The sequence below is a fragment of the Amblyomma americanum genome, chromosome 5 (genome assembly GCF_052857255.1).
Source record: "Amblyomma americanum isolate KBUSLIRL-KWMA chromosome 5, ASM5285725v1, whole genome shotgun sequence".
In the NCBI taxonomy this organism is placed as follows: domain Eukaryota; kingdom Metazoa; phylum Arthropoda; class Arachnida; order Ixodida; family Ixodidae; genus Amblyomma; species Amblyomma americanum.
In genome coordinates, this window is record NC_135501.1 from 54,710,192 (window position 1) to 54,731,314 (window position 21,123).

General features: G+C 46.8%; 1 protein-coding gene across 2 annotated transcripts in view; it reads left to right on the forward strand.

The window, feature by feature from the left end:
- LOC144134697 (uncharacterized) overlaps positions 1–21,123 on the forward strand; it is a 50,140-nt gene that overhangs the window by 19,785 nt on the left and 9,232 nt on the right. Inside the window, exons 6-8 of one of the 2 annotated variants that reach the window (XM_077667547.1) lie at positions 6,700–6,806; positions 8,079–8,126; positions 12,231–12,266. In XM_077667547.1, coding sequence (XP_077523673.1) covers positions 6,700–6,806; positions 8,079–8,126; positions 12,231–12,266 — 191 coding nt within the window. The remainder of the gene's footprint in view (positions 1–6,699; positions 6,807–8,078; positions 8,127–12,230; positions 12,267–21,123) is intronic. The other variant, XM_077667548.1, reaches the window with a different exon arrangement.

A 21,123-nucleotide genomic window follows, 5' to 3' on the forward strand; every position in this document is an offset into this window, starting at 1 on the left:
ATGCTACAAGGCGTTAATATGTTACATTTATCGCAAAAACTGGGCATTTGCTTAAACAGAATTTTTTCAGAACATTTCGAAAAAATGGGCAGAATAGATATTGGTCGATTATTTCACAGTTAATTTTTTTTTCACCTTTGTAGGGAACGGCTACCTTGGCAATCTTCATTCCTTTGGGAAACACTGCATATTCGAGACACATATTAAAGATGTAGTCTTGGATAGGGCAAATTACAACAACTACATGTTCTACCAGCAGAAATTTAAGGTCGTCTATGTCCCGTGATCCGCTCTTGCGCAGAGCCAACAGGCAAATGTTGATTTCAGTGCCATCCGTTGGCATCAAGTATGCAGTGGAAAGAGCCCAGATGTCAAGGCGTTTTATATTCTGGGGGCCATGATTGTCACCTACCAGAGACAGGAAGAATTCATTAAATTTATCTGCTAGTTTTTTCCCACTCAGTCGTTCCTTCTCCATTAAGATATCCAGCATGTCGCCAGCATGTCGACCTCGATTTAAGGCTTCATATATGGTTTTCCACACAAGGTCACTCCTTTTTTTCTATATTCTTGTCTTGCTTGGCGAAGAAAAGATGTGTCTCGGTTTCGATACGTCTTAAAAGTCACTAGATCATCCACAGATCTGGTTTGGAAAGAACGGTTGTAAAGATTCGTTTTTCGTTTTATCATCTGAAGGCAGTCTGTTGCAATCCAAGGTTTAAGAACCTTGAAAAGTTGTTTCTAAATGGCAGGTGGAAAGCCGCGTTCGTAAGAAGACCTAAATCTGGCAATAATCGCATTGTAAGTATTTTCTCGGTCATCTTCGCTGTGGAAAACATTCCAGTTTACGGCTGCGAGTGATTCCCGAAAGGAGTTTAATGTGTCCTCATGTATACGCTGGTATTGTACCGCAGGAAACGTGCAATGTTTTTAAGGGGCTGAGCAGTCTACAAACATGAATATGGGAAGGCGGTCATTTATCTGGGCATTAATGACTCCAGAATAAAGACAGTCGAATGGTGAGTTACTTATGAAGACATCAGTTGCCGTCGCTACCTGCATCATGTGGGTTTATTTATGACATTAGTTAATCCATTGCTGTGCAATATGTATTCAACCTCAAGGTTTACTAGCACAAGGAGATAAATATATATTATCGTCTCTACTTAGAACTAGGTTAAGCTTGCTTATGGTTATCCATTGCAGGTAGTCATCAAGGAAGACAGTGAAATTCGAAATGTTCCCTTTAGGAGGCCGGTAAATAACAGAGAAGACGTTCCTGGCGCTTTGTAGCGAAAACATTTCGTAATCTTCGTGTGATAATAAATACTGCCAGTACCGTGAGTAAATACTGCCAGAATGCTGCATTTGAAATATTTTTCCATCGCTATCATGACAACGTCGCCTCGTTTATCAGTACGGTTCCGCACTTAAGTGTTCTAATCGGACAGGTACATGCTACAATTTTGATGCCAAATCTTTGTTATCATTATAACATTGAAACGCAAATTAAGTGTACAGATAAACGCTTCCAAGTCATCAACCTTGCTTCGCAAAGATTGCGCGTTAAGTTGAAAGAACGACACAGCTTTCTTTTTCCGAGCAGGTTCAGCAGGTAGGTCTGAAGGCAACAAGAATGTGCACATTTTCCGTAAGCAATTTGCGGTTAAGCGCGGCACTTACGCTGTCTTGTCTAAGTCTTGCATACACGTGATACGCACAATCGTCGATTTTTCAGTTTTTCTAGTCAGAAAATGCCCGTTCTTTGTCCAAACAAATTTCCAACCCTGTTCCTTTTTTCGTGCTATAGCACTGCGCAGCACTTCTTTGAGAGATGGACACAAGTGCTCGTTTACATGCACAGTGTTTGAACCACTACAAGCAAGTTCTGCTCTCAGTTGTGCCTTTTTTTCATTTTCGCTAGTACAGTGTCGCGCTTCGTTCAAGTTTTTAATCGGACAACGACTTTTGGGGTAGTTTTGTTATTCGTCTGAGCGCGGCGGCAAACATCAACATCACGTTTCAGTATTGGTAGATTGATCATTTCTCCCATTGCTTCTAACGTGTTAAGAAGATTTTTCGTTTCTGTGGCATGAAGGCCCTTAAACTGGATGTTCTTATTTCTCGTGTACCGTTCCAGACTTGTTTAGTCGTTGCTAAAGATCAGAAAATCGCTTCCTCAGTTCGTCACATTCGTATGACACTACAGCGTTTTCAGATTTTAGTTGCTTATTTTCTTATTGTAAGAAAAATAACTAGGGAACTGCGCATCGCTCCAATCTCTTTCAGAAATTCTTTTCTTGGCTCATCCCGAAGTTTCTCAATTTCAGAAGGCATAGCAAAATGCACTAGATAACTGGCACGAGCAACAGGGAAAACAACACGGTGTAAACCTGGCAGCAGTGACAGCAACAAGGCGCAGCCTGTCCCGCGTAACAAGAACGCTGTCAACTAACCTAAAAGTAGACAAGGTACTATGTAAGACATTGTTCACAGTGCCGTCACTGCTGCCAAGAAGACGGGCCAAGCAGAGAAGTTTCTTTTATGCAGCCCTGGAGCCAGTCGTGGCGCTGAACGCGGGAGGCCATTGCGCAGGCGCGCAGATAAGACTTAATGGAGATTTCCTGTAAGCCCTCAGGAGAGTCGAGGTAGCTGCACGGGTTTCAGTAGATACGGTCTGCAAGTAGATACGTTACGACGTAAGCCAGTGCCCACAGCGCAGTCACTGCTGCCAAGTTCCTGCGATAAAAAGACGTGCTCATAATCCTCTTTAGTGAACTTTTAAAAAGTTCGTTCTTTAATGCGAAAGCATTACTAGTGCCGTTACGAGAATAACCAGCGGCGTATGTGTGTTAAGTGTCCCTACTCGCCGATTGTACAGAAAATCCCAGCGATGGCAACAAAGGCAGGGTGACCTCATCGACCGTCCGTCTGACGCAAACAGCAAGCTGCGCACGACCATTTCAGCAATCCTATACATATCGTTCGCCTATTTGTATTCCTCACTTACCTACCTCCATGTGGCGCGTGTATTTCCGACAGCATTCGTACCAAAATTGCTGCGCAGCTAGTTGTCGTACAGCGTTCCGGGTGGTGTCATAAGATTTCGCGTTGGATACAGCTTGCATGTGCTAATCAAGCTGGAGGCTAGTTTTCAACAGGGATTCGGGCCGATGAAATATGCACCTTCAATTTCACGCCTTGCCTGACTCTTTACCTCTTCCCTTAAGTTACATTTGAGGTATCCACCGAGATGTAAAACAGTTACTTCATTATTTTCCCTCAAAAACTAATTGTCGTAAAAATTGTGATGCAACCGTTTGGCGTACAGCGTTGAGTGTGGTGATACGCGTGCATGTGTGTGTGTGACCGGTGTGTCTGTGGCTTCGTGTCAGTGCATCCAGGGACAGTAATGCTTTCGAATTCCCGCATGGAAGCAGCCTTAAGTGTCTCAAATTTTTTTATTTTTGTAAATTGTTCATTTAAACAAAATACAAAAATGCTTTTAAATACAACGGTCAACAACATGGTTGATGTTGCCTCCAAATGTTATGGCTTGGTATACTTTTAACTTTTAGCTAGGTTAGCTCGGACACATAGTATACTAGGCTACAAAAATGGCAGTAACCTGAATTTGCTTTTGTCCTCTTTTGTACGGGCTAGTTTCTCATGTGCTCTGGTGGTATTGAGACCAATCCAGACCCTGCTGACGATGCAGATAAACTTTAGAGAGAATTACTCAGCAGAATGAAGGATATTTCCTCGGGTACGATTGACATTAAAAACAGACTTTCAAAAATAGAAGGAACACTACAAGGGCTGATGAAAAAGCGAAGCAGTATCTGGTGTTAACGACTGGCGGATGACACTTTGAAACGAACCTGTCAAAATCGCCATGCACACAGGGAGCTCAAGATTTGCTGGAACTAATTTATGACATGAATAATCTCATCCAACGAAAAAACGTGATATGCAAAGGCTTGCGAGAAAATGCTGATGGAGGCTATGATGCCTCAGAGTTGATTTTCACTGAATTCTGAAAAAAGCAGTTCGGGTTATAGACAACTGATATCGAGCGTGCCCACCATGTCGGGACACAAAAGGACGGCTACCGGCTACCATCGTCCTTTGATTGTAAAATTCCTGAATTACATAAAAAATCGCGTATTATTGGAAACTCTTTCGAACTAAAGAACATGGTGTCCTTGAAAGTATGGGTTGAAGAATTGTCACCCCGAATTCAAATCGCTCGCAAGAATTTTCGTGACTTCGCTCGTGAAAACCGTGGGCCAAATGAGAAGATGCGGCTTACGTTAGATGAACTGCTCGTGGGAAACACGCGTTACCGTTATGATTCTGTCTCCGAAAGAGTTACCGAGTCTGCCTGCAAAAAACAACTGACATAATGAGACTTCACCACGTGCTGATATGTCACCTGTCTTATCGTTTATATCGGCTGGCTTCAGTTTTCTTACTACCAAACGAGACCAACTTGCTGGCTTCATTCATATGTGTTCTTCTGATGCGATGATAGGCAGTAATTTGGGGTCGTCACCGGACATTGAAAGCAGTGATGAAGATGAAGATAAAACTTTATTTTGTCAACGCTCTGCTAATTGTCAGACCCTCGAGTGGTGTCAAGTTTTCTCTCCTTCACCTTAACCTTGAGTATCCCTGAAGTGGAATGCTGCGGCTCCCAAAGCCCGATGCACGGCCCATTTTGTGTTTGAGAGTCCGAGCTGGTTACCGTATCCTCCCACTCTGCTTGTTTAGAGATGCCCGTGGGTGGTGGGTCCTCAGGCCATTCGTATTATGTATGAGCTATATCGGCTTTAGGATGGCCACAGAATCTATATATTGGAGAATACGATCCGGGATAAACGACACAGCACTTATATGAATTACGGTAGAGTATCCGTCCGGAGTTGCTCCATTTTACCTGCTTGAGTTTGGAGAGATATACATATTCTAACATTTCGACACTGAATAATAATTTCGTGGCACGTAACCATGCGTGGTACGTAACCATGGTATTTACTTTCAATACTATTACTATGCGACATTGTCTTATTATTCCGGTTAGTAGATTGGTGCTGGACGTACTGCCAAGAAAAGCTGCCGAGAACGCGCCGCAGGGCAAAGAAACATAAGCGCGCTCCACTCACGGCAGTGCCTACACTGCAGCACGAGCAGCTGTGTGCCACACTAAAAAGTGGGCGTGGAGGAACACAGACACGCCAGCGTGAACGGTTGTTCCTGCGTGCTCGTCATCCCATGACACATCATCATGCGTGTTACTTCCAGTGGCCTCCAGAAAACCAGTTTCAAGTCCAAGTAGAGGGGAGAGATAATAAAACATATACGTGAATATTCCAAGACGAAGTGCTCATTCCCAGATTCTGTAAAAAGGGTTTGTCTGTTCAATACACCCTTATAGACTGCGATCGAATCGCGAACAAAATAAGTTGAAAAATGATTTTACAAATTTGCCTAACTATTCGTATTGCCATGACTCCTTGCTTCCTCTGTTCTCAGATGCCCACATACAAAAATGAAGCTACATTCACCTACCATCCCAATAGACGAAATAGCAATTTTCAAAGCCGTGTTGTGTAACTCCAGCGCGACTTTCTTGCAATGTATTGCCTATTGTTTTCTACCCTTTGTCCCCGTCTTTCGCGCTGTTATTTTTAAAAATTGCCTCCGAGCATGGAATTTTCCTCTTGCGTGTTATATCTTTTTATCTCTGCGTTATCTCTCGAAGGCCTAACGGATAACTATTGAAAACCAACATTTTTAAAGCGCACCTCTTAGGCGCCCATTACTACGTTGAGCGTCGTGGCACCGCCTCGGTGTAGGGGGAGGACGAAAGACAACTATTTCGAAGAGTGCGAGGAGGAAAGCTGTAAAGCAGCGAACAGCGGCAGAGTGAAGTAGAAAGGAGTAGCGCGCGAATGGCGGCAGGATGAAGAGTAGAGAACACTAGCGCGCGAATGGCGGCAGGATGAAGAGTAGAGAACACTAGCGCGCGAATGGCGGTATATAGGTAAAGAGTAGAGAAGAGTAGCGCGCTAATAGCGGCAGTGTGAAGAGTAGAGAAGAGTAGCGCGCTAATAGCGGCAGTGTTAAGAGAAGAGAAGAGTAGCGCACTAATAGCGGCAGTGGGAAGAGTAGAGAACACTAGCGCTCAAATGGCGGCAGGGTGAACAGTAGAGAACACTAGCGCGCGAATGGCTGTAGGGTAAGAGAGTAGAGTAGCGCGCTAATAGCGGCAATGTGAAGAGTAGAGAAGAGTAGCGCGCGAATGGCAGTATATAGATGAAGAGTAGAGAAGAGTAGCCCGCGCCGTCGTCATCTCTAACGTGGCGCCACAGTAGCGCGCTCTGTTAACGGGTTGGCCTTCCGTCCGAGGCCAGACTCGTCATCAGCAGAACGCTGTGCGTGCTGCGAAAGTCGAATTCCAGAGCTGCCTCTGCTCGGCACTGCGCGTTCCTCACGCGGTTGCCTACGGCATGAGTATCGCAGCGGCTGCGCTCAAGAACTGCATTACCGAGAACCGTAATCGTCAGCTCATTTGTTTGTTCTTGAAGAAGGAAACATCATTTTCACTTTTTAATTCTCTCAGTAGAAATATTCCTAACTTTAGTGTTGCTGACATGGTCGCCACATGCGTTTTTTAATGCGAGTGCAACAACGCAGACGATGTGCTGAAGAATGTGGGAGCGTCTGGTAGTTCGTGCGGCTGTAACCTGGTTTGCAAGGATCCGATACACATCAATATCGGTGACACAGGACTCATCGGCAAGGTAGGCTAACAGTTCTCAGTTGCTGTTTTTGGCGTTAGTACTTAACGTGACTAGCAAATGCCTTAGCATTAGGTACTATAAACATAGCTGGAAGATGGTGCTGTGAAGAGTAAATCAGAACCACGAAATGAGTTGGCTGAAAGGCTGCTTGTGATTTGTTCATTTTAATGAGCAATGTTCATTGAAGGAATACAGAATGAAGTAAATGAAAACTATGGAGAGCTCACAGCAGTTCCTTTGCTGTCAAATGACGACCGTGTACAAGAGTACACATCGTTAATTTCGATTGTGACACCAAAATTTACGACCGATTAGTACGTACCACCGCCCGAAATGATAGCACGAATCCTTGGGTTGGCCGCTGGATGTGAGGCCGTCCAGCACTGTGTTTGCGGCGGATGATGATAATCGGAGCCCTGAGCCACCCTCAAACCCAGCCGCCAAAGCTTTGCGAGGCTAAGGGCAGGCCACGCCACGAGATCGTCTATTCTACGGTTCTATATCGAGTTTTCTGCAGTGTATGAGATGTCAGTGGCAACAGTTGTTAGTGCACAGCATGTACCACCATTCAAATTTCGGCTATGGTTGCCTAAGGGGGCTGCAATGTCGACATATTCGGAGATACCCAGGCAACCTATTTTGTAAGTGACCGCCGATTGCGCTCTCTCGGTAGAGGGTGAATTAAGGCATTCTATTCTCATGATATCATCACGTAGCGATGACGCAACTCAAGCAAAGTGAGACAGTGACAAGCTGAAAGGCTGACTTGTTTATTTGGGAATCGACTCTCGAACACTCTCTCACTCCGCCGTTGCTCGCCGGCCACTGAAGGTAAATATTTATGTGCCTCACGCTTGCCGTGCCTACCACGGAAGAATACAAAGCGCAATTTTGGAATGTGCTGGTCTTCTGTAGCCTGCCTTTCTCGAAGGGGCGTCCTTTGCCTACGACTGCACTAGGCACAACCTTCAGGTTACTGATGTCTAACAGTAATGCATCAGCTTGGCACACATATAATAGCAGTATTTTGATGCATTGGCAGCATCAATCCACATGGCGATGCTTGGCGGATGAAGCTTTTAAAGGACTCTTGCGATATGTTTCTAAATAAAGTTGCTGACGAATGTACTGCAAGAACGGATTACATTAGTTGTGAGGCGCGATTGCGCACTTATGTGTGCATGTTTTTAAATTCAGTTTGAACATTTTGTACATAAAAGTGTTCCTTTCTCATAAGTCCACATACAGCATAATGCTTCTTGCAAATTCCAGTGCGTCGATGATGCGGCTGTCTTCTGTCAAGCGGGCTCCATCGCTGAGGTAAGACAGCGGGCGCTCTTGTAAATTCTAATAATGATGACTGCTCTGTTGCTGTCTCGTCGATTTTTTCATTCCACGCGGATAAGCCAATGAGAAGTGACATAGTATGTTACTGATAAATTGTTTTGTATAAAGAGCGGATGAGCTGAAAGTAAAAGACACAGAAAAAGGCGGTGCTACGTTTTATTGTGCGTTCGTTTTACTGTGCGTTAGAAGAGCAAACGTAAACAAACGAAAAAAAGTATATAAATATTTGTCATTCCCTTCCAGTTTACAGAAGACGTAGAAGTTTTTCTACCGTCTTCAAAGGCTGGCGTGCTCATTGCTCACTCTTACTTTTATGCCGGTATAGAATTTCAAATCTTTGACATCTTGTGTTTATGTGGTGCTCTCTTATAATAATATAATAATGGTAATCTAAAGAGAAAGATGACGGGCCGCTGCAGCGGAGGAGCAGACACGCACCTCGAGACTAGAGCGCCAACTGTTGAGCCCGGACCTCTCCTTGCCTGCTCTACGCGGCCTTCGCACAAGATCTTCACCTACGAATAAAGCCCGTTTCATATTGGAAAGAACAGCACCGATACCAGCGCCACTGGCATTTGTGTGGATTTCAGTTGGAGCATCAGAGTCAAAGCGGCGTAATGTGGGCCGGGGAGGTGAGCAGACGGCACATCGGGCTGAACGCATTGTCACAGGCAAGACTACAGCTTGAACGGTCGCTGCTGTCGCAAAGAAGGGCAGCCAGAGGTGCGATAATTGAAGCGAAACTGGATAAAGCGCCAAAAGTAGGAGCACAGGATGATGAAATTGTGAAGCTGTTTCATCGTGGAGTGCTTCGGGAACTCGCCGGCAGCACGGATCTTTGCTGGGTCGGGAAGCACACTGTCCTTAGACACGACGTGGCCCAAAATTTTCAAATGGGGCGCCGCGAAGCGACACTTCAAATTGAGTTGGAGCCCGGCTGCAATGAGACAGCTCAAAATAGTGCCCAAGCGAACAAGGTGCGTCTGGAAATCCAGGGAGGAAAACACGATATCATGCAAGTAACACAAATATCTTTTCTATTTGAGGCCGAGCAATATTGGGTCCGTCATGCGCTCAAAATTGGCAGGGGCTTCAAAAATTCCAAACGGCATGACGTTGAATTCATACAGCCCGTCAGGCGTGACAAAAGCTGTCTTGGCGCGGTCAGAGTTGGCCATCGGGACTTGCCAATACCCAAAGCGTAGGTCTAAGGATGAGAAGAATTCAGATGGTCTAAGGATGAGCGAATTCAGAAGAATGGCACCGTCAATGCGATGCAGGGGGTAGATCTCTTTGCGGTTGAATTTGCTTAGACGCCGGTAGTCAACGCAAAAGCGGATAGAGCTGTCATTCTTGGTGATGAGGACAAGTGGGGAGGCCCAAGGACAATACGATGGTTTATGACGCCATGCTGCAGTTCAAATGTTCGACGATGACCTGACGCTTGGTTGCAGAGAAACGATATGGCCGTTGGCACAACAGCGAATGGGTGCCGGTGTCAATCCGATGTGTGGCAGCTGATGTACGGCCCAAACGGTGGTGGGAAAAGTCAAACCAGGAACAGCACATAGTTAGCAGAGCCAAGAGCTGGGTCTTCTCCGGCTGCGCAAGACCGTTGTCTATCCAGCGGGCGAAGGCGTCCACAGGAGCAGGATCTATAGAAGCAGGGCAAGGAGTAAGTGATGCCATCGAGAGAGGGCAGGACTATTGCAGACGACGACGGAGGCGCAAGGCTTGATGAATCCTAGGCATTAGCCGCGAAGAAGAGAAAAGGAGCACAGGAAGGGTTCGTGACGGGAAAGGCGCTGCAGCCGGCTGCGACGGTAAGCACAGTGAACGGCAGAGGTAGACGGTGGCAAGAAGCGAAGGTGTCGGACGGGATGAAGATGACAGAGCCTTCGGAACCGGAGGTGAAGTTAACAGAGACGAGCACAGCAGAGCACGGCGGGATCGTTACGTCGTCAGCCACAGTCAGTTTGTCGCACGGTGTTGTGGTTGCGCCGAAGAAAAGTTCGACTTCGGCACGAGTGCAGTCCATTACGGCCTGATGTTGGGAGAGAAAGTTCGAGCCGAAGATGATGTCGTGAGAGGGCGAATTCAATGATGCACAAAACATCCTGCAAAACGTACAAAACGCAGTGTTTCCGGCTGCGCACAGGTGTGCCGACTGAAAACGCGCTGTCCACGGAGCTCATCGTAACTTTGGCAGAGGTTGAAGAGATTGGTGACGGAGGTGAGCATCTTGGCCACAAGGATATTAAAATCGTCGTCCTCAATGCCTTTCAGCACAGGTATGATTTATTCGACCTCCGTCATGGCCACATTGACGCGCTTGCAGAGGTTGAGGACATCTTCGATATACCTTGTGAAGCTAGTCTTAAACGCAGACCAGGTGGTGAAATCCGATTCGTGGTTCTTATAGGAGGACAGCCAGTCCTCCACGTCGCGGTCGTCCGTGTCGCTGAAGACGGCAGGGCCATTCTGTTGGGTGCACAGTAGCAGACGACGGGCGCCGGCGAAGAGCTGGCGGGCTGGTTGGCCTCGGATGGCATGGTGGCATCGACGCTACGGTTGCGCAGCTTCATGATGGAATTCTGCAACCTTCACCAAGATGAAGCGGGCTTTTTTCGTAGATGAATATATTGTGTGAAGGCCGCGTAGAGCGAGAAAGGACAGGTCCGGGCTCAACAGTTGGCGCTATAGTCTCGAGGCGTGTGTCAGCACCTCCGTTGTTCTTGTTTGCCTCACAAAATGGATGCAGCTGCCAATCAACTTCCTCTTTGCAGGATAGTTTTCTTAAGCCGTTAAAATGCTCTTTTCACTCGAAACAATATTTTTCTGTCTAAACATTGTACTAAGGCATCAAGAAAAGAAATTTATCACTTCTTCAGTAGAAATTACCCCCGGTAATTTCTTACAACGACGTGCATAATTTCGTATAAAGTAGTGAAAGCGGTTTAAAATTCTTGCATCCAAACGCCACGACCTCACTAACGAACAGTCGAAGGATGGGGGGGATCCATATTCTCTATTTCGAAGACGCAGGTGAAGCTAGATACGCGAAAAAAATCGGAGCCTTCTTAACAACATTCCTGAAGAAGAAAACGCGATAACAATAGGAAGTTACACCTCCCACCCCGAAATGTTCCAAAGGACCCTCTATGTCTGGGAAGTAAGCCCACCCCAAAAAATGGGTTGGCTTCAGATGGATTAGTGATAGGAATAATCTATATTAGTTTGGTATATTAACATCTTTTAGTGAGTGAATTAACGTGGCAGAGTGGGTCGGGTTACTATAATCTCATATTATAATTCAGTGGAAGGAACCCTAACATTCTACTCCACGCATTTTCAAATATGGCGGTGATGGTAACGTCGCGACCTTCTCTGACGATCACGGAATTTTATTACTGAGAAACCCGGTTGTTTCCGCAAGGCTATAATGTGACAACTCCCCACAAAAAAAAAATTATATTACGGGTGATAAAACTGGTCGTCTTAAAAATAGCAGGGAGGAGTGAGGGTGTTACTAGGTTTCCCGTTTTGAGATATGTACATGGGCGATGGAAAGAAACGCGAACATAGCGGCGCCTGGGCGCTCCGCTGTTCGCAGTTGTTTTCATCGCGCTTTTACTTCGGTGGTAGAAAAAAAAAAACGCTGGAGTCGTCCGCAACGCATTCTAGGACGACTCTAACGTATTTTTTCTTAACGCCCATGTAAAAGCGCGATCAATAGGAATTCGATCAGCCGAGTGCGCAGGCACCGCGCTGTTCGCGTTTCTTTCCATGGCAATAGTACTGCGTTTGATAGTTGGTACAAAAGAACGCTGCAATCTGAATAAGGAGAACTCTGAATTCGTCTAAAACAAAGAAGTCCATAGTACCTATTGCACACTCCCAAAAATCACTGAGTTCACAGTGTACACAAGTGTGCACAAAGCGTCTTATTGGCTTGCAACATTCACGTTTTGTTCACTATTTGCCGCCAACATGTTACCGTACAGACTTTTTAACAGCAGCTTGTTAAAACTGAGTGAGTGTTTTCGTGTGTGTTGCCTTCAACTTCTTATTACGCAGGATACCACTTATGAGGAGCTATTTGAAACATTGAAGGTAATTGATAAAATTTTCTCCTTTTCTTTCTGTGATAAGACCGAAGACTAGAACTTACGCGAAGTGGTGTGGTCACCATCACGAACCGTTAAGTATTAGACATTTTTGAGCGCGAACATTTCGATAACAACAAAACTTAACAGCAGCGAAGAAAGCACGACGAGTACATGGAAGTACATTCATAAATTCTGCCTCAGGAATTTAATTCCTTTCGACAGTTCGGTAGGGTAGTTCATCCAGCGTAATTTTCGCAGCTGCGCTCGTGTTTTTAATGTATGTAGAATCTGTCAGCCGCGGAATTAGAAGTAATGAAAAAGCTTCTATTCATCATTAAAAAAAGGTTACGTGCACTGAAATAAAGACGAACACCTTGCCAATACAAACTTTTGGTGCATAAGCCCAGATATGAGTGAGTGCTTCTATCCCTCTGCTTTGAGAGGGGAGCAATTATGAGTAGGATAAGGGCAAATATGTTAATGTGAATTATTTCAGCACACTCAAAAGACAAATGTGTACAAACAATGAAAAGAAGCTTTACGTGAGCGTGAATTTCTGTCTGCGTGGTAATCTGACTGATCATCGTCATCAGCCTGACTACGCCCGCTGCGCTGCAAAGGTTTCTCTCATATATCCCTAATTAACCATCTCTTGTTCCAGCTGCGGCCACCGTACCGTCCTCCCCCAAACTTCCTAATCTCATCCTCCCACCTAACTTTCAGCCGCCCCCTCCTACGCTTGCCTTCTCTTGGAATCCACTCCGTTGCTCTTAACGGCCATCACTTATCTCGCCTTCGCAATACATGCCCTATCCAGGCCCATTTCTTTCTCTTGATTTGTACTAGGATGTCATTAACACGCGTTTGTTCCCTCAACCACTCTTCCTTCTTTTAGTCTCTTAACGTTACACCTATCATTTTCTTTCCATAGTACACTGTGTTGTCCTTAACTTAGGGGCAACTATTTGTAAGCAGCGTCAAAAACTGCGCTTTTTGTTAGTTGATGGTCGCGCCTCTACATGCAAGTTGGCGCTAACAGGAATAGTTGAAAGCATTTGCGATTAGCAGCTGAGCGAAAAGAGGAGCTAACAAGAACATCCCCAATTCTTAAAAAATGGCTGCTGGTGAAAGACGACGCATAATATGGCCGGAGGAACGATACCCTAGGCTGGATGCCAATTATGGACTGTATTACAAATACTCCAACATGGACGCGATAACTGGAGCTAAAGGCAATAGAACGCAGATCTTCGGCCATTTCTTTTGCCTTTTTTTACTGTTTCATTGCAACAGAAGTTCACATAGAGCACTGGGCGAGAAAATCGCAGGTCCAAGGTTCGCATCCCACAGGCGGCATGTGGTTGTTTTTTTCTTCTGCCTTTATTACTTTCGAATTAATGCTACAAAACTACAAACTACAAAAAAGGCATCCCTATGCTGCTTTGTTTTGATGACTGTTGGCTTCCGTCACCTAATGCATTAATAGAAGAATATCTTTTACAAAGTAGGACACCGTCTTGTGGCGCTTTTTTAAGAGCTCCCTTAAAGGCGCTTATATTCTTCAAGGCTATCGGCTGTGCTGGTAACTACATTGGTGCTGCTATGCTATCCAGGCGTGTTTAGATAGGTATTGGTGGGGTGGGCTCCCAATGAAGCCATTGTATTACTCAGGTAGCCGTATGAAGAGTAGGTTCCCCGATTTCCGAGGCTCTGCATCCGCTGCGGTTTACGTGGGCAAATATAAGCACAGGTGAAGAACAATGGAGGGACGACATTTGCGCACGCACTCTCATGCTGATAGGCACCGGAAGATCGGCCACGATGAAGTAAAATGAGGCCGTATAATGTAAACAGTGCAATAATACTTGGTCTTGATACAGGAGCGGCTAGAAGTAATCGGTGCACGCGAGTGGTGACGGAACTTGAGCTCTAAATGTGAGTTGACCACGTTGCATCACCAAGCACTCTAGCATCAGAATTAACAGCGTAAGTGTACGTTCGCAACGAAAGATGGCCACAGCGAGGTTTTGACTCCTTGGCCGCGATGACTTAGAGGCGCTACATTAAGATTACCTTGCCACTAAAAGCAGCGTTTACACCGCATGCCAGCAATTATCAAACTGGCTCTACAGAAGTGTTTCTGGAAAGCCCGTCTTCAACCGACTCGCCATTTTTCGCAGCGTCTGCGTTGCGAGAATTTGGAAGCATGTGCTCATCAAGAAGTAAACAAGAAGTTTTATTTTCTCATCCTGTCCTAAGAAGTACTTAATTTTTATCCGGCGTGGTACGCGTTTTTAGAACGAAACTTCCTCGAGGCGCCTTGCTTGCGTGTGTGTGCTCTCCTGCTGTCCTCGTTACTAGATGGCGCGCCATTTTCCCCTTTAGCATGTCTGACCAACTTGTCAAATCCTATACGCCTTGCTTACTTCCACGTGGACAGACTTCTCTGCGACAGAAAGGCGCAGATTTTGAGCACGGAATCTCTCCTGTGATAGAGGGAAAGACGCTGTTCTCACTCTGAATGGACATCTTAAGGGCGCCGAGAGGGAAAGAGACAGAGGAGAAAGGGAGGGAATGAGGAAAGAAAAGAAAAACAAAAACGAAAAGAACTAGACGTTTACCCCTCAGGTAACGCAGATTTCAGAAGCAGGCCGGGTGGTGCGAAATGCTCATGTCTGTCGAAGAGTTCATTAGGGGGGGAGGGCGGTCAGTTTCAAGCCGCCGTACCCGCATTATTAGCGCCGCAGGTCATCGTCATCATGAGACTGACTACGTTCGCTGCAGGGCAAAGGTGTCCTCAATGTCTTTGATTAACCCTGTCCTGTGCAAGCTGTAATGAACCTATCCCCGCAGACTTCTTAATCTCATGCGCCCACCTCACTTTCTGCCGCCCCCTGCTACGCTGCCCTTCCCTTGGAATCCAGTCTGTTACCCTTCAGGACCACCGGTGATCTTGATCTGGCGTTACATGACCTGCCCAAGGTCATTTCTTCCTCTTGATTTCGACTAGGATGCCACAAACCCGTGTTTTATCCCTGAGCCACTCTACCCTCTTCTGGTAGCTTAACGTCACACCTACCGTTTTTCTTTCCATAGCTCGCTGCGCTGTTCTTAACTTCAGCCCTTTTTGGTAGCCCCAACGTTTCTGCACTATACGTGAGTGCCGGTAAGCCACAGCTTAATCTAAGTTATAGACCCCGAGCGTACAAGGCACGTGGAAGAACGCTAATATAATCTTATTCCATAGAAAGCAGATGCCAAGGACATGAAAAATCGGACACCATTCATCTTATGGTCCGTTGCTTATAACGTGTATACTAAGGTAATAGCTAATAGAGTCAGGGCAGCCTTGGACTTCAATCAACCAAATGATCCGGCCGGCTTTTGTAATGCGTACTCGACAATAAACCATAAACTATCAATCAGGTGATAGAGACATGCACATAGTATAACCAATCCCTATAGTATGTAGCCTTTATGATTACGAGAAAGCGTTTGACTTAGTCGCAACTTCAGCAGTCATGCAGGTATTGCGGAATCAGGGTGTAGACGAGCATTACGTAAAATTACTGAAAGATGTCTATAGCAACTGCCCAGCTACCATTTTCCTCCATAAAGTCGGCATTAAAATGCCGATAAGAACAAGTGTCATGCAGAGAGACACTATCTCCCGAATGGTAGTCACTGCTTAATTACAGGTGGCATTCAGAGGCCCAGATTGTGAGCATTTGGTGAAAAGAGTCAAGGGAGAATGCCTTAGAAATCTGGGATTTGCTGGTGACATTTCCTTGCTATATCGTTCAGGGGATGAACTGCAAAATATAATCAATAAATTAGATAGGGGGAGCAGTACTCTGGGTCTAAAAATAACGAGCAGGAAACCAAAGCAAGGTTCAACAGCCTCGGAAGGAAACAGCAGTTTAAAATCGGTAGCGAGCTGCTGGAAGTGGCAATAGAATACGTCCACTCAGAGCAGGTAGTCGCTGCTGATCTGGATCATCAGAGGGAAATAAGAATGGGGTGGAGTGCATTTGGAAGTTCTCTCAGATCAAGAAAAGCGCCGCACGTAAGATTTAGTAAATGCCTTGTCCCGAGAGCTTTGGAGTAGTCGAGTGCATTGGAAGTGGTAAGGGAATATATCTACTTAGAGCAGGTTGTGACGCCTGTTCCAGTGGCCAACAGTGTGTCACGGATCTCTCCGGAGAACACACGGACCGAAAGAATGGACTAGGCGACGGGTGTACCCACACAAACGCACATTTAATACACCCTACGCGACACACACTAGAACACAAAACTAACAAAACTAACACAACACACAAAGGCTATAAATACACACGACCCGGGAACACTACTACCAGCGTCTACTACTAGCGTTCTACTATTCGTGGTCGGCGTTCGTGCTCACGGTTGGTTCGGTGTGGCTGCGGCGTTGTATGGATCCCGTAGGCGGCGTCGAGGCGGCGTTCGCCGTGCTTGGGCTGGCGTCGCTGGCGGTGTTCGACGTGCTTGGGCTGGCGTCGCTGGCTGCGTCGTACAAGCTCCAGGTCCAAGCGCCCGTGGAGATGATGCCGGTGTTGTTGGCGTGGGTGGCAACAGCGCTGGAGACACCCCTGGCCGTAGCAGGTGTTAGCGTCCTCTATTGACTCCCCGGAATGGGCTCAGACACGGCCGGAAGTCCACGATGCGATGTCGTAGAACGCGAGCTCACCGGAGCAGTAGCCGGCGTCGCTCTCTTCCAGCCGATGTGTCCCTGACCCGCCGGAGCCTCCGCTTTTCTGCTGTTCCCCACAGGCCTCGCTCTCAGTCGCCCTTTTATAGCCTCGGTGTTAGTCCACGTATGCCTTGTCGTCGTCGTCTTCTCTTCTCCACCAATCATCTCTCTCCACCGCACCGAATGCTTCTCCACCAATCATCGCTCTCCACATCAACGAATGCTTCTTCTTCCTCTTTATTCTTCGGTTAATTTGCGTCGTCTTCTTCACACCCTTTTCCTTTAAAATTTAATTTAGGCTCCTTAATATATGTGACAAGGGCCCCCTCTCTCAAGAGTTTTTCCATGAAAAACTGCTCACGTCATCCTCATCTTCAGGCCATCCAGCCAGCCGACTATCTTCTGTGGCGATTCTGGACTCAGCACACACCACACCGAAGATGTCCAACACACACCAAACGCTCACCACTAACACAGCACACCAAATTGCGTTTCCAGAACACTAACACACCACTGCGGCTGTCCGTACAGAGCCCTTAATAAACATGTTCATGTCCACAACACGCTCCCTTGTATGATCACATAACACCAACAATAGCAGCAACAACAACAAAATAAATCCCAGAGACACATTAACACAGCAACAAGATGATATATCCCAGAGACACCCAGAGCTGACCAGTTAGCTCTATCTCTATACAAGTCTAATTTGTGACATATGACCTCAATTTGGCTTGGCCCATCCCAAAACGTCTCCCTCTTGATTTGGAGTAGGGCTGTAATCCTCTGTCTCCATTCAAATTGGGCTTCTTCAGTACCTCATCGCCTCCTGCGTTTTTCTTTCCACTGAACGTGGACACCTCGGCAGCATCACCTGTCTCCTCGGTCATTACCGAACAAGTTGCCATGGGGGCGTACCGCCGTACGGGACATCGCTCTTCATATTTCTTCAACATATTAACATGGAAAACCCTCTTAGTGCCATCTATCACTACCTCGTAATCCATGTCCTTTTTCTTCCTCGTCACAAGGTACGGGCCCTTCCACTGCATCGGTAACTTATGATCCATGGGTAGCAACACAAGAACCGTGTCGTCCGGATTCAGATTTCTGTGAATGGCTTTCTTTTCATAACATCCCTTGTGGCGTTCATGCGCCTTTTCCAGGCTTTGATGTGCAAGCTTGCATGTTTCCTTCAATCTATCCCGCAACTCAAACACGTATGTGTAAGTTGTCTTGAGATCTGACGCAATCTCTTTAATAGCCCAAAGCTCCTTGAGTATTGCAAGTGGACTTCTAACGGTTCTCCCATACAATATCTCGAAGGGCGAGAAACCAATACTCGTTTGTGGTACTTCGCGGTAAGCGAACAAAAGAGCTGGGAGATATCTATCCCAATCAGTAGGTCTCTCCTGGCACATTTTCTTGATTATATTTTTGAGGGTGCCGTTGAAACGCTCTACAAGCCCATTACACATGGGATGGTAAGGCGTCGTCAGTAACTGCCTTACTGACAAAAGGCGGTTAATCTCCTTCATTAGTTCCGACGTGCAGTTCGAGCCCCGGTAACTCAAAATTTCCCTCGGGAACCCATAACGTGAAAACATTTCCACAAGACCCTCCGCCACTTGGATACAGTCAATAGTTCTCAGTGGAATAGCGTCAGGATAACGAGTGGGCACGTCAACTAGAGTAAGCACATATCTATTGCCTTTGGCGGATACTGGAGATATTGGCCCCACAATGTCAATTGCAACTCGCTGAAACGGTAGGTCGATGGCTGGCATCTTTCCCAGAGGTACGGGACCAACTCTTCCCTTTGGAACTGTGCGCTGGCACACATCACATGAGCGAACAAAGCGCTTAACGTCACTCTGAACACCCGGCCAAAAGAACTCCTCGGTGATCCTAGACACCGTTTTTTGAACACCTTGGTCTCCGGCCATAATGGCGTCATGTCCTAAGCACAACACGGTCTCTCGCATATCTCTCGGTAACACCAGCTGTTGGACCCACCTTCCTGAATTAAATATGCATTCCCTGTGCAGAAGACCATTTACCAATTGATACTCGAATGACGTGCGACTCTTCTTTCTTTTCACTCTTTCCCCGACTCTTTCGAAGCAAGCCTTCAAGCTCGGGTCTTCCTTTTGCCTAATTGCAATTACGCCCGGTGTTACGCTCAGGCACATCGTAACAGGAGCAGAGAGCGGACGCTGCGTTGCTCGGGATGTCGCTTGAGCTCTTGTCTCCACTGCCGACGAAAAACTTACTGCACCCGTCTGTGCTGTCACGGGCCTTTCCTCCTTTGGATGTTCCTCAACGCCGAGCATCCTCCCCTCGGGATCGGGGGTCTTCGACACCTCTTGCACCCGTAATGTTCCCCAGTATGAGATCGTAGATGGTCCGGAGTTTCCGGGTTCGAACCCGACCGCGGCGGCTGCCTTTTTATGGAGGAAAAACGCTAAGGCGCCCGTGTGCTGTGCGATTTCAGTGCACGTTAAAGATCCCCAGGTGGTCGAAATTATTCCGGAGCCCTCCACTACGGCACCTATCTCTTCCTTTCTTCTTTCACTCCCTCCTTTATCCCCTCCCTTACGGCGCGGTTCAGGTGTCCAACGATATATGAGACATACTGCGCCATTTCCCTTCCCCCCAAAAAAACAATTATAATTATTATCGTAGATGGGTTGGTCTACGCATTTTGCCACTACCTGCCCAGTATAATATGGCGTGGACACTAGAATCCTAGCTTCAGGAAGGTACCTTACTGTGCTGTCTACCAGAGTGACGGCCGACGCTTCCCCTGTAAGATCCTCGTCCTTCACCAGGCTTCTACGAACCAAGACTGTGTTAGCTCCGCTGTCTCTAAGCACCAATATAGGACGGTCCCCTATTTGCCCAACCACCACTGGCATTGCTGCTTTCGACTTGGGTGTTCCACTCACTTCCTCATTTTCCAGCGGCGTTTGCTCTCCTTTCAGCTGTGGAACTTCGGGTGGCGTGACAAGTTCTACCTTTGAGTCGACAACGCATGCAGCTCGGTCCTGCGTTCTGTATCGGCACTCATCCAGAGTATGAACCCTCCTCTTACAACCTTGACACACAACCTGTGTTTTCTGGGCAGCGCTACTAGTCCGACAGTCAGCTGAACGGTGTCCCACCTTGCCGCAGAGAAAACACCTTACTGGCGCCTTAGACGCACCGCCATAAGCTCTTGGTTTTACCGCATCTGTTTCTAGGACCTTTTGGGTTTCCTCTTTTGCCTTACTCAAATTTCTTAACCCTTGAGCCTAGAGGAATTGGTCTGCAGTGTCGGCGAACACTTCTAATGAACACAACTTTCTTTCCTTCAGGAATAGCGCCAGCTTTGAGCTGCAACACGCTGAAAATTGCTCTGTGACCAGCTTGTCACGCACCCCTTCAAAACTCTTTTCTGTGTTTGACATATCAAGCCACCTAACAAAATAGTTGGATAGCCTGAAGGAAAACTGCTTAACGGTTTCCGAATCCTCAGGTTTCGCGGTGCGAAATCTCTCACGAAAACCCTCTGCCGTAAGCCTGAATCTTTGGAGGAGTGCCTATTTAACTTTCTCGTAGTCCATAGAATCAGCAGCAGGCTTCCTTCCAAAAACATTCAGCGCCTCTCCGACTAAACACATGCTCAATGCCGTGGCCCATTCACAGCGCTCCCAGCCTTGCCCCAAAGCTATCCGCTCGAATCGTTGCAGATATGCATCCAAATCATCTCTCTTGTCATCGAAAGGAGCCATCAGCTTCCTTGGGCAAACTCTGGCTGGTCTAGGAGATTCTGTACCCGCTAAGGAACGCTGATTATTGTCCGTGATCTCCTCATATCCTCCCGCGACATGCGCCTGTTTCCAGAAAATAAACTCCTTCTCCCGTTCTATCCTTCTTTTCTCCTGTTCTTCTGCCTCGCGGGTTCTTCTAGCTTCTCGCTCTTCTGCCTCGCGAGCTCTTTGCGCCTCGCGCTCTTCTGCATCACGAGCTCTGTTCTCTTCTCGCTCTTCCGCCTCGCGCGCGTCTGCGCGTGCTTGCGCCCTTTCCTCTCTCTGCCTCTTTCCCTCCTCCTCATAGAGATGCATCGCCTCTTCCTTGCTTAACCCTAGCTTGAGCGCCAGTTCTA